This window comes from Oncorhynchus tshawytscha, linkage group LG32 (assembly GCF_018296145.1).
Source record: "Oncorhynchus tshawytscha isolate Ot180627B linkage group LG32, Otsh_v2.0, whole genome shotgun sequence".
In the NCBI taxonomy this organism is placed as follows: Eukaryota; Metazoa; Chordata; class Actinopteri; order Salmoniformes; family Salmonidae; genus Oncorhynchus; species Oncorhynchus tshawytscha.
This window is the reverse complement of record NC_056460.1, coordinates 12834434-12847272: the sequence shown is the minus strand read 5'-3', so window position 1 is coordinate 12847272 and position 12839 is coordinate 12834434. Positions and strand designations below refer to the sequence as shown.

Here is a 12839-nt window from a genome sequence, read left to right as displayed (position 1 = left end):
GAAATAATACATCTGACCAAACGGATCTAATATGAAAAACTCTGCACTGGGGCCCATTCTATTCCATATGGAGAGCAGAGACGTAAGCACACACAAGATAATCAACTCAATAGCATGGCAATCAAGGAAATCCAACACTTGAGATAATGCATTTTCTGTTACCCTAATTGTAAGAATATGATGCCACCAATGATTCATATTTTCCGTGCCTTTTTGCAGTTTTGAAGCAGGTGTGGACATCAACACTAACCGCATTATAGTGAATATAGTTTTTGTTTTAAAGTAGTCTAACCTGATGCATGACACCAACCATAACAGCCATCACAACAAATATACAGATGACTATTTCCTACTCAATGATAAGTCGGTGGCAGGGTAGCCTAGTGGTTAGAGTGTTGGACTAGTAACAGAAAGGTTGCAAGTTCAAATACCTGAACTGACGAGGTACAAATCTGTCGTTCTGCCCCTGAACAGGAAGTTAACCCACTGTTCCTAGGCTGTCATTGAAAATAAGAATTCGTTCTTAACTGACTTGCCTAGTAAAATAAAGAAACACATTTTTTTTTTGAATTTTCCTGAAACACCTGCAGAAGGAAAAATCTGACTCATAATTCAGTCATTCTTATTATCCCCTTCCATATTTGAGTCATCCTCAGATGTCTGCCTACTCTTCAGTACATACATAAATCATAGGCCGATATCCGAACAGTGATGAATTCTCACAGAGCCTGATCGTGTTCCACCTTGAAGCCAGGCCTTTGCACCGTGCTTCAATGCACCTCTAATGGCATGGCCCTGCTAAGCACACCTCTCATCTCTCCCACACAGCACACACAAACACACACACACAGCCAGGCAGCTCCTCAATCACCATCACTCCCATCATCATGTCCATCGCCGTCTACCTCCGTGTGTATGTGTGTGCACGTGAGATGGCTTTAGGATAATATGCCACCACCACTACCTGCCTGGTATATGACGTGTCACTGGATACTATGAAGAGGGAACCCATCCAGATGTGTGATGTGCTGAGAGGGAGAACTAGCACTTGTATGACTGCACCACTGACTGTTGAGTGCGAGTTAGGTATCCGAATAAATCAACATTTGTCAAAAAAGGTCGACTAGGGGGTACTTTCAAAAAGGAATATGACAAATGTTTTGTTGTTCATTTCAGCTGAATTGGCTCGTGCAAACCTTAAAATCTGTAAACATATTCCAAATGAATCGGTTTGAATTAAATAATAAATTGTATGGTTAACAACAGATAAGATAGATAAGTACATTTTCTTTTACAGCAGTAATGTGCTACAATGGCTTCCCATCACTGCTTTCCGACACCAAACCATGCATTTTAAACCCAATTATTTCACCTACAATCCCCTGGAAATAGCATAGCGTTACACTGATAACCCTTGAAATTGAACCACCAGTGATTACAGCCCCGCAATCTATTTACCCCCAAGCTCTCAGCAAGCATCATCTACCAGTTGGCTTTTACTTGATTCAATCTCTATTGGTAAATAACTAATCTACTTCACTTAACACTATAGGGACCTGGAATATTGTCCAGGGCAAGCAAACATGAAAGATGATGAAATCATATCAAAATATGATTGACACAGGATCCAAAAGCGAGTGTGAGTGGAGGAGGGTGGGAGGTAGGGGAAGGGCACTTACTGAAATGAGGTGTGCACTCCTGAGGCCTCCTAGGGTGAGGATTAGAGTGCTACCCAGGTACATTACTTATAAACTCGGTTTTATTATTTGTCCATGCATGCAGAGTCTGGGGCTCTATAACAACAAGGAAAGCTGATGCTTTCAATATCGCTACTAGATTTGGTTAATAAGGTTTTCCAACTCAGGCTGTCTTTATTATTTGTGAATAATTCCTCTGGGAGTTGTCTGAGAAAGAAAAGTGAGAAACAATGCACAAACCTGGGCCTGGTGGGTTTTGTTTACAGGCAAACGAGGAAGGGCTGTGTTAGCCAGACCGGTAAATAAACGCTGGCTAGCGGACCGTGACGGCCTCCCTGGGCCCGCCGCCTGATCAGTGCCTGACCCAGCACATACCCTGTGGCTCAATTATCCCAGACAGACACAGACACCAGAGTTAACTCTCCTACCAGTGGGAGGGAGGGGGGGGACAGAGCTTGGGAAGTGTTCTCTAGTGAGATAATAAGCCAATCATATGGCATTGAAAGAGTATTTATCAGAAGATTGTATGTCTGTCTACACAAATAAATATTAGTGTAAAGTCCCACAACCACCAACCAAACACCACATTCAACTGTTGAATGTAGCACATAATGACAAACATTTGTATCTGTTATAGAATATGACCAGATATTTACCCGTTGCTCAGTCCTATCCTTAGCCCCTGTGGTGTGGAGGGAATCCCATTGCAATGCAAGTAAATGTGTTTCTATACCTTCTTCCTTTTGGAGATGGGGGACAATTGAAAGAGTGGATTGCACTGCGCCTTTGTTAGGCTGCTGTTATTGTTGTTCGTATTCAAGTGATATCACTCCGTGACTCACTGTTTTGTACATGGGAGTTGGGGTGTGAGGAGTGGGAATACAGGGACAGCACAGTTGGTGGTGCAGGATAATAATAAAGTGACAAATGAATGGAAAGAAATAGCAACATCAAACACAAACTCCTCTCTGACAGGGCCAATGAATATGTAATAGTACATTTCAATGGTTGTGTTCTCTTATTCAACTGCTGTGGCCCTGATTGTGTGGGTCTGTCAGTTTACCATACGGCTCATTTAAATTGCCTGTTTGATTTTCAGCCATCTTGGATAACAGGTTGTACTTGGTTTAACACGACTAGCTACGCCGTGGCCACTATTGAAAGCGGGACCCGTTGACACCATCAAATTGTTGGAAAACGAGCAAATTACAGAACATTTGATGAGGCAGAAAAACATCAGAGATGTTAGTTTGAAAGAGGACTGTTTCTCTTTTTTATGCTGTAAATGTGCCACCACTGCTGTACGAGACGACAGCTGTACAGAACCATAAATAGATTCCTTCAACACATAGGAACAGCCAGAGTGAGAGCGTCGTCAAACCGAGACAGCTGGTGAGAGATGGTTTCTCACAACACACTTCGCCACCAACTTCATGTGATCAACTCACTCACTAATTGGCTACTAAAACATTTGATTTTCTTCTTCTGTTCGGCTCAAAAAGAAACTTCTCTGACAAATGCTTTTGTTTGATCATTGTATGGCTAAGAACTCGTTTCATTTTCAGTATGGGTTTTGTCTTTGTCTTGAGAAAGAACTGCCTCAACTGGGAAAATGGAATCAGTGTATGGCTCCTGGCTTTGTTCAAGTCTGGCTTTGGTTCTGGTTCATTGATTCTGGTTCTATGACTCAGACCTGGGTTCATGAAGTCCCAGATGGGCGGGGTTGGCACTTCTGGGACTATTCCATTGGTTCCATTGCGCCAGGCAAGCTCAGTCAAGCACAGCTGAAGCATTTGACAGAAAACAAATACTATTTAAACCCAGATCTGCTATGACTAAAGTGAAGATGTTTCTGAGCAATACCCGATACTGAGGAGAACTGTGGCAACATGAATTCAAGGATGAAGCTTCAACGCTACGTTGGCCCAATCTCAAATGGACCACTAAGCCCTACAGCCTACGCACTTGTGGAGATCTGAGAGAATTTGATTGGTGTAAGAAATATAGTAAAACTTCTACCTAACCTATCAGATCTCCACAAGTGGATAAGGCGGGGTCAATTCGTGATGGAGCTATTGACTTCCATACCACTCAATCCATATTAATACCCATGATGCATGTGGGCACATTCTACATCTTCCGAGGCAGTCCAAAGCTGCGGAGTAAACTTGTTACATGGATTGACTATGTGTCAGGCTGCATCTTGTTATCTTGAGTGACAAGCAAAGTACTTAATGCCCTGACATTTCAATAATGTAAATATGCAGTCTCCTGACACACTTTTATGTGCATGCAAGGAATATGCCAGTGCCACATATCCCCCGTTGGGACTCTGGCATTTTTGCTGTAACCTTTCCATGAGATTTAAAATCCCAAACTTGTCCCAACGTCTCTCCTAACAATGATCAGAATGTACAAATTATCTCAGCTCCTTAATTGAACTTTTTTTGTTTGTTTCATCTTACTGGATATGATCAGATGAATCATCCATTATCTACATGTAAAATCATACAGTATTTAACACACACACACACAGACCTCCCATCTCTTTTACTGCATGACTCCATCTCTCCATCACTTAATCCACCACTGTCTCTTGGGCTATCATGAGAAGGCACATTCCTTCATATTAAAATCTGGCTCAAACACACACAAAGCATATGGGAACATTAATACCCTTAACTATGTAAATGCCCAATAGGTTAGATATACAGCCGATGCAGCATACATCCCATATAACGACAGACGGACAGACAGACACTTCCATTTCTCCTCCATGAAGCATCGTCAACTCATATGTTTATTTGCACTTGTGCTCAGATGGGAAAAATCTAAGTCTCTATTTATTTCTGCATACAGCAACAACTCTACATATTTAATGCAGAGGATCTATTCTTGCTCATTCCAAAGTTGCTTGCGTCACAAGCGAGAAGAGAGGGGGGAATTGTTTCACAGTTGCACACAATTAGAACCCAATCTATTCATATCACAAAACAGCACAGGTTCCATGTGACTAGATGGTGGTGATGCTGCTGAGCAATTCCATGGTTACAGAATTACGCTGAGACTCAATTTTTTCTATTCAAATGTATGTCAAACAAAAAACATTGATTTCAAAGTTTAACAAACCAACACATTTACTGGAAGAACTGTGCAGATGCTAAGTTTGGTAACATCTCCCTTGTTTTTTTTTTTTGTGTCCACGTTTTTCCCAAAAAATGTAAATATCTGCTTCGAATTCAGATTCAACGATGTCTGCAGAAAGAACGAGGTGTCAGCTATGACATGACAGATTGGGTATTCGAACACAGCCATACTAACATACTGTATACTACATACTTAATGAGTATATACTACATACTATTAGTTCATTTTACTGTAAACAAACGATATCCTTTCAGTTGAGCATACTGTCTACCGGAAGTTGATTCTGTTGCTATGCAACCTCTTCTCGCCACAGCAGAGATGGTTAGGCTGTTTGCATGTTATCCAGAGCGTTGGTTGGTGCCTGTAACTGTGCTGCTGGCAACAATTTAATTGGGCTTTTTTGACGATGTTTAATGACCCCGGCCATATTAAATGGGTGTTGAGCGTTCGTAAATTCATCCATTTTTCCACGCTCTGGCTCACTCAGACGAGAGTGCTCTGAAATTGGAGTAGATAGCCAGAGTGAATTTATGTCCATTGAGAAATCACAACTACTATACCACTTAGCTAAGAATGACGTGAATAATCAAGTCAATAAACATTGGGTAGTTAGTTAGATAGCATATAGTTAATATACTGGCAAGTTCAATGTATTAGTAACCAACTAACGAAGTAGCTAGCTAACATACCGGTAGTACCTACTGCTGTAATGATATACTATGCGGTTCGTAAGGATAGCGTAGACAACACATTATCAGCCAACATAACGTGCAGCATTACTTTATTACATTGCTCACCATCTGTCATAATTAGTTAAAACAATTCATTTTTATCTTTGCACTTCAGCTGCATATTTTCCGCCATTTTCTTCAAATCTGAAAATGTTGTGAAGCCATGCCTATTTCCTGAAGAATTGCATGATCGGCCCTAAAAGTACGGAAATAGTGTCCACTGCGTGTATACTTTATATTTTGGCGAATGTAGTACGACATCCGGGAACTTTTGGCATACTAACTATATCCATACTATGACCAATAAGCATACTACATTCTCAATTTACGTCACAAATAGTAAAGTTAGTATTAGAGGTCGACCGATTAATCGTAATGGCCAATTAATTAGGGACGATTTCAAGTTTTCATAACAATCGGAAATCGGTATTTTCGGGCGCCGATTTTTTTAATACCTTTATTTAACTAGGCAAGTCTGTTAAGAACACATTCTTATTTTCAATGACGGCCTAGGAACGGTGGGTTAACTGCCTTGTTCAGGTGCAGAATGACAGATTTTCACCTTTTCAGCTCGGGGATTCAATCTTGCAACCTTACAGTTAACTAGTCCAACTCTCTAACCACCTGCCTCTCATTGCACTCCACGAGGAGCCTGCCTGTTACGCGAATGCAGCAGAAGCCAAGGTAAGTTGCTAGCTAGCATTAAACTTATCTTGTAAAAAATAATCAATCAATCATAATCACTAGTTATAACTACACATGGTTGATGATATTACTAGTTTATCTAGTGTGTCCTGCGTTGCATATAATCGATGCAACACTGGGGGACGATTTAACAAAAGCGCATTTGCGAAAAAAGCACAATCGTTGGACGACTGTACCTAACCATAAACACCAATGCCTTTGTTAAAATCAGTACACAGAAGTATATATTTTTAAACCTGCATATTTACCTAAAAGAAATCCAGGTTAGCAGGCAATATTAACCAGGTGAAATTGTGTCATTTCTCTTGCGTTCATTGCAAGCAGAGTCAGGGTATTGCAACAGTTTGGGCAGCCTGGCTCATTGTGAACTAATTTGCCAGAATTTTACGTAATTATGACATAACATTGAAGGTTGTGCAATGTAACAAGCATATTTAGACTTAGGGATGCCACCCGTTAGATAAAATACCGAACGGTTCCGTATTTCACTGAAATAATAAACGTTTTGTTTTCGAAATGATTGTTTCCGGATTTGACCATATTAATGACCAAAGGCTCGTATTTCTGTGTGTTATGTTATAATTAAGACTATGATTTGATAGAGCAGTCTGACTGAGCGATGGTAGGCAGCAGCAGGCTCATAAGCATTCATTCAAACAGCACTTTCGTGCGTTTTGCCAGCAGCTCTTCACGACTTCAAGCCTATCAGCCTAATGGCTGGTGTAACCGATGTGAAATGGCTAGCTAGTTAGCTGGGAGTTACACTGGCAATACTATAGTGCCTATAAGAACATCCAATAGTCAAAGGTATATGAAATACAAATGGTATAGAGAAATATTTCTATTAATACTATATAAACTACAACCTAAAACCTCTTACCTTGGAATATTGAAGTCTCATGTTAAAAGGAACCACCAACTTTCATATGTTCTCATGTTCTGAGCAAGGAACTCAAACGTTAGCTTTTTTACATGGCACATATTGCACTTTTACTTCTCCAACACTTTGTTTTTGCATTATTTAAACCAAATTTAACATGTTTCATTATTTATTTGAGGCTAAATGGATTTTTATTTATGTATTATATTAAGTTAAAATAAGTGTTCATTCAGTATTGTTGTAAAAAATAATAATAATTATAATTTTAAAAAATATATTTTTTTTTATAGTTTTTTTTAAAAATCGTCCGATTAATCGGCATCGGCTTTTTTTTGGTCCTTCAATATTCGGTATCGGCGTTGAAAAATCATAATCGGCCGACCTCTAGTTAGTATGAGTATTCGAACACAGCTATTGACTTGAATTGACACCCGGTAACAGAATTACAGAAATGGAATTTCATCATGGGTCCCTGTGTCACGACTCCGACCGAAGGTGGCTCCCCTTCCCGTTCGGGTGGCGCTCGGTGGTCGTCGTCGCCGGCCTACTAGCTGCCACTGATTATTTTCTCCCCCTCCTTATGTGTTTATTGAGTACACCTGTTTTGAGTTGGTTATAATTAGTGAGGCTTTATTAGTCAGCCGGCCCGCCTGGTTCTTTGTGCGGGATTGATTGCGGTAACCCTGGTGTTTGCATTACATGTACATGTTCGTGTATTTAGTGCTAGACTGTTTTCGTGTCTGGGGCATTTGGTTTGAGCACCCGTAAGTGGGGTGACTGTAGTTCACCGTGTGTGCATTAAAAAAGCACTTTATTGAACTCTGCTTTCCTGCGCCTGATTTCACCCTCACGACACCCAGGACCTTACACCCTGGGTATAACTCCACACACTGGCTATTATTTTTATTAGCTCTGCCCCCAAATAAAACCCAATTTGGTTGGTCCAAACCGGACAAAATCTGACCCAATCATAGATGTCTATGTTTCACAAGTTTGGACATCAAAGTTCAGCACAGTAAAGCACAGAACAGAACAGTAGAGTTCATTACAGTATAGAGTAGAGTAGAGTTGAAACCGGACAAATCTGAACCAATCATAAGTTTGGACATCAAAGCTCAGCACAGTAGAGTACAGTTCAGTACAGTTCAGTAGAGTAGAGTTCAATCCAGTATAGAGTACAGTTCAGTAAAGTAGAGTAGAGTTCAATACAGTATAGAGTACAGTTCAGTACAGTAGAGTTCAATCCAGTATAGAGTACAGTTCAGTAAAGTAGAGTAGAGTTCAATACAGTATAGAGTACAGTTCAGTACAGTAGCGTGTTAGCGCTGGGTAGGAACAAAAATGTGCACCACTTTGTATTGGGAAACCCTTGACAAGAGCCTAGGATGACCATTAGTTACTACTGCCCCGACAGAAGAAATAGGTAATATATGTTGGTGTATTTGATATCCCCCCACCGCAAGTGCATACGGTCAAACTTTGGAAGTTGGTTTTTCATGCCCCCTCAGAAACACCTGGAGGCATGGGGGATGTCACTTCTGCCATGACTAACTGGGGGCTGGTGATGTGTTGAAATGAAATCAGTTTCGTTACAGACAGGACTACGAGTGGGTAATGAGGAATGGGGAGGAGGGTCAAACCGATTCTCTCTGCAAAGCATGGGGAAACTGTCTAGGAGAAGTAAATGCTGAGGTGATTGTGTTAACTGTCTTGATTGTCTCTGCCATGATTTGTTCGATGATTGTTCAGTCACTTGCTGATATCACTTAACAACAAAAGAGATGCATGTCGAATAGGCTTTGGCAATTATACTGGGGATGACAGCATGCACAGTTGCCTCGGAATGAATCCTGGGAATCTCACACTATATGCGCGCTCCATCACACTCACGCACGCACGCACGCACACACCTTTCGTAGGCCTAAATTATTGGCAATTTCATCAAAGTCAAACTGATGGCTACATTTTATCTCCATTGATGCGCTGCGTGAATGCGCACATAGGCCAAATATTATTTTAAAACAACTGTACAAGTATTCACTTACACTGCTGTTTTGCCCAGACCAGTGCACCATGGCTTGATTGTGAGAGGAATCTCCGGTCAATGCGAAGGTTGAACTGGTGAGTTTGAGTTCGTCCTGCCTCGAACTGGCCGATCTTCTGTCCTCGTTGCTCCATCGCAATTCGGACCGTGTCACTCTGCTGCGCCCAGTCCGTGAGGTGATGCCCTCTCGCGAGTAACTCAGAGGCAGTGTCTCCCTTCTCTGGGGTAAGCCGGAGGACTTCACTTTAACATCCCCAATATTAGCTCCCGGGCTGTCCCTACGAACTCGGTGCTTGTGTGAGACGCCGGGAATTAAATCTGCGCGAGCCTTCCCGACATCTGTATTGCCTACATGACGGTTCATTTTCAGGTTGGAAACTTTGTACTCACCGCGCGGGGTGAATTTTCTCTGTTTACCACCACCGTATTGCATTCCTCCATCGAGTAGTGCGTTCTTGGAACGGAGCAGTATGTCAGTATTCCGTTTTCGCCTTGAGTATATGTATTTCCCCTGGATGCATGCATCGGATCCAGCTGCGCAATCAAGCTGTTGAGTTTCCGCACTTGCAGAATTTAAACTCCGTGAAGCAGTTGTCCCGTCTCCATTTCCAATAACTTCCCCTCCGTGCCCTGTTGCGAATTCTCGTGTGTCCGTTTTAAGCAGTAATTCCATAATACGCCCCTTATCTCCCGGCTGACATGATCTGCAAGTTATCTCTGATTTAGCGGCTAGAAAGAAAGATAGCATTATCAAAAGCAGAAACCAGAAAACGCTGGTGTGCCAAATAGGGCATAATCTGACCCCCCTCTCCATAGCTGGTGGCAGAGAAAGATACTCAGTCTGGATACAAGTCTTTTTTTTACTCTCTTCTTCTCTCCCCTTTGTGACTGTAATTGATGTTAAGCAACAGAACTCGTCGCAAGTTGTGGCTCGTCCAATTGTTCTGCAGTGTTAAAAAGTGCGACTCGGCGAAGTGGTCCCAGATGAAGGATTTGATCGAATGAAGCCTTGCGCGCGCGGGGGAGGAGCTGGCAGTATCCGGGGGAAAAGATAGGCGAGATTTCTTCTTGCGCCTGTTTTTTTCCCCTCACCCAGAACAACGCATTAATAATTTCGTAATAAATCGTTTGTTAGCATTTATCGTACGTATGTAATAGTAATCTTATTCGATCTATATTTAAATACTATTTTGTATATGAGTCCTTTGTCAATGTTGTTGTCTGTTACTATGGTCTTGTTGACAATATCCCTAACAGCTGTAGATTGTATCTACCAGTAGGCCTAGGTTTACTGTGCATAAGAGTCAACTGCTCAATCACATTTCTCAGAAGATGAAAGAGAATAGTTATATTCATTGTGAATCTATCTAATTGATTTAAAGTTATAGTCGTGCTATTGCTATTAGGAAGGGGGGTTGTTCCGAAATTATAACATTTGAATTAAACCCCAATTATACATAATGTCACGGATCACATAGAGGTATTGTTTATTAAGATTTAAATAACCTCTATATGGGCATAGAATATATGCTTCAGATCACATGTATCAAACTCATTCCAGATGGCCGAGTGACTGCGGGTTTTCGCTCCACCCTTGTACTTGATTGATGAATTATGGTCACAAATTAGTAATGAACTCCCCTCACCTGGTTGTCTAGGTCTTAGTTGAAAGGAACAACCAAAAACCCGCAGACACGCGACCCTCCTGGAATGAGTTTGAAACCACTGCTATAGATTATCTCTCTACATGTGATGTGAAGGCATCATAAGCAATGTGAGGTCGTTCACTAGCCTACGTGACACATCCGATATCTAGAAGAGACTCAAGTTCACCTGGGACTTGCTAGAACGTGCCCCCGTGCCAAATTGACGCTGTCAATAATTAATTGTTTTTATCTGAATATGTTTCATAACGTGAGATGCCACCTGTGAAAAACACTAGAGTAAACACATAGCCTAGGTACGATTATCATAATTAGATACTGTTAGGTTATTTTCACACATCAGAAATAAGAGTATTACCATTTAAAAAGGCATAGGTCCCTATAGACTGTGCAAACAGTCAATGACAGTAACTTTGGGGGAAACACAAACACGCCAGAAATGTAGCTGTTTGTTTGGACGTGATAGGCTATGCATTATGTATGCGATAATTGTTGTGCTGATGAGCGTTTAAATGCACAGAGGGAAAGACAAATGAACACAAACCACCTTGACAGTTGTTCAGTTGTTGTTGTTTTTATTTCTATTCATACATAACGAGTTGTTGATCCAATAAATAGAGATTTAAAAATATTTTCATGGCTTTCATCCAAGTAGCCTAAAACATCGACCTCAGATTAAAAACCGATCTAATGGTATTTTTTTAAGGACTGTGATCAGTGGTAGGCTATCCAATTCCCAACTTGTACTTTTAACATTTCATTCTCCATCATTGGTATATAATTCCAATATCATTCCCATTGTACTGGAATGTTTCTTCCCTCTTGGTGGCCTAAAGTGTTAAATCCCCTGACGTCCTACCATAGACCTAAAATAAATGAAGTATTGCCTCTCTCCGTGGCACACTGCATTAAGCAGACGTTTTGGATTGGATTAATGGTCCTGTGATGGACAGGCCCCATGTGGCTGGAAGACACTTATCAAGTGGTTCTTCCCCCAGTGTGCACACAGGCACACACACACACACACACATACTCGGCCAGGCAACCATCTCTTCAATCACCATCACTCCCATCATCATGTCCATCGCTATGTGTGTGTGTGTGTGTGTGTGTGTGTGTGTGTGTGTGTGTGTGTGTGTGTGTGTGTGTGTGTGTGTGTGTGTGTGTGTGTGTGTGCACCTGCATGTGTGTGAGTGGGTGGTACAGTCTCACACCCCATCATCTCACATCCAAGTCTGGACACGTCATCCATTCACACAGAATCAATGCCCTGTCAATAGCAGAAATGGATTTGGAGGATGTTGCAGAATATGATATTCAGACTGTACTAGTATGCACGTGGACTATGAATGCACGACAAGGTCAATGAGTCACACAGACAGAGGGACTGGGAGAAAGGAGGTACAGTATCAGGACGCATAAGGACATTGGTTAAGTTTAAGATGCCATCTGACTGAAGGTGACTGTAGAGGACTGTAGAAGTGTGGGTGATTCAGACTATCCTTAGAATATGTTGAGTAAGATTTCTAAAGGACATATAACGAACGTCACTGGAGGACTTTCAAAAACAAGCTAATGTATGTCTCGTTTGTAACCCAAATAGTTACATGAAATGTAACTTAGTCACAGAACCCCCTTTTTTAGGCTAGAATTGTTATTTCTGGTTAGAAGTTTCTGTGACAGCTGATCAACTGGGCCTCCATGCTACATAGATACAACTTTACTCATACATTTGGAATTCAATTAGTTTTACTGCGTCCCTGCATTTCCCTAGTTGTGGTCATCTATGTGGTCATCCTGTCTGGGTTGGCGTCCCCCCCTTGGGTTGTGCCGTGGCGGAGATCTTTGTGGGCTATACTCAGCCTTGTCTCAGGATGGTAAGTTGGTGGTTGAAGATATCCCTCTAGTGGTGTGGGGGCTGTGCTTTGGCAAAGTGGGTGGGGTTATATCCTTCCTGTTTGGCCCTGTCCG

At 41.5% G+C, this 12839-nt stretch overlaps 1 protein-coding gene across 3 annotated transcripts in view; it reads right to left on the bottom strand.

The window, feature by feature from the left end:
• LOC112230263 (VPS10 domain-containing receptor SorCS1-like) overlaps window positions 1-10212 on the bottom strand; it is a 155081-nt gene extending 144869 nt beyond the window's left edge. For 2 of the 3 annotated variants that reach the window (XR_006080603.1, XR_006080604.1), the window contains exon 1: window positions 9206-10212. Coding sequence is in view for 1 of the 3 variants with exons in the window: in XM_042310768.1 (XP_042166702.1) it covers window positions 9206-10018 (813 nt within the window). In the remaining 2 variants the exon portion in view is untranslated. The remainder of the gene's footprint in view (window positions 1-9205) is intronic. The other variant, XM_042310768.1, reaches the window with a different exon arrangement.
• Between the last annotated feature and the right edge of the window lie 2627 nt (window positions 10213-12839).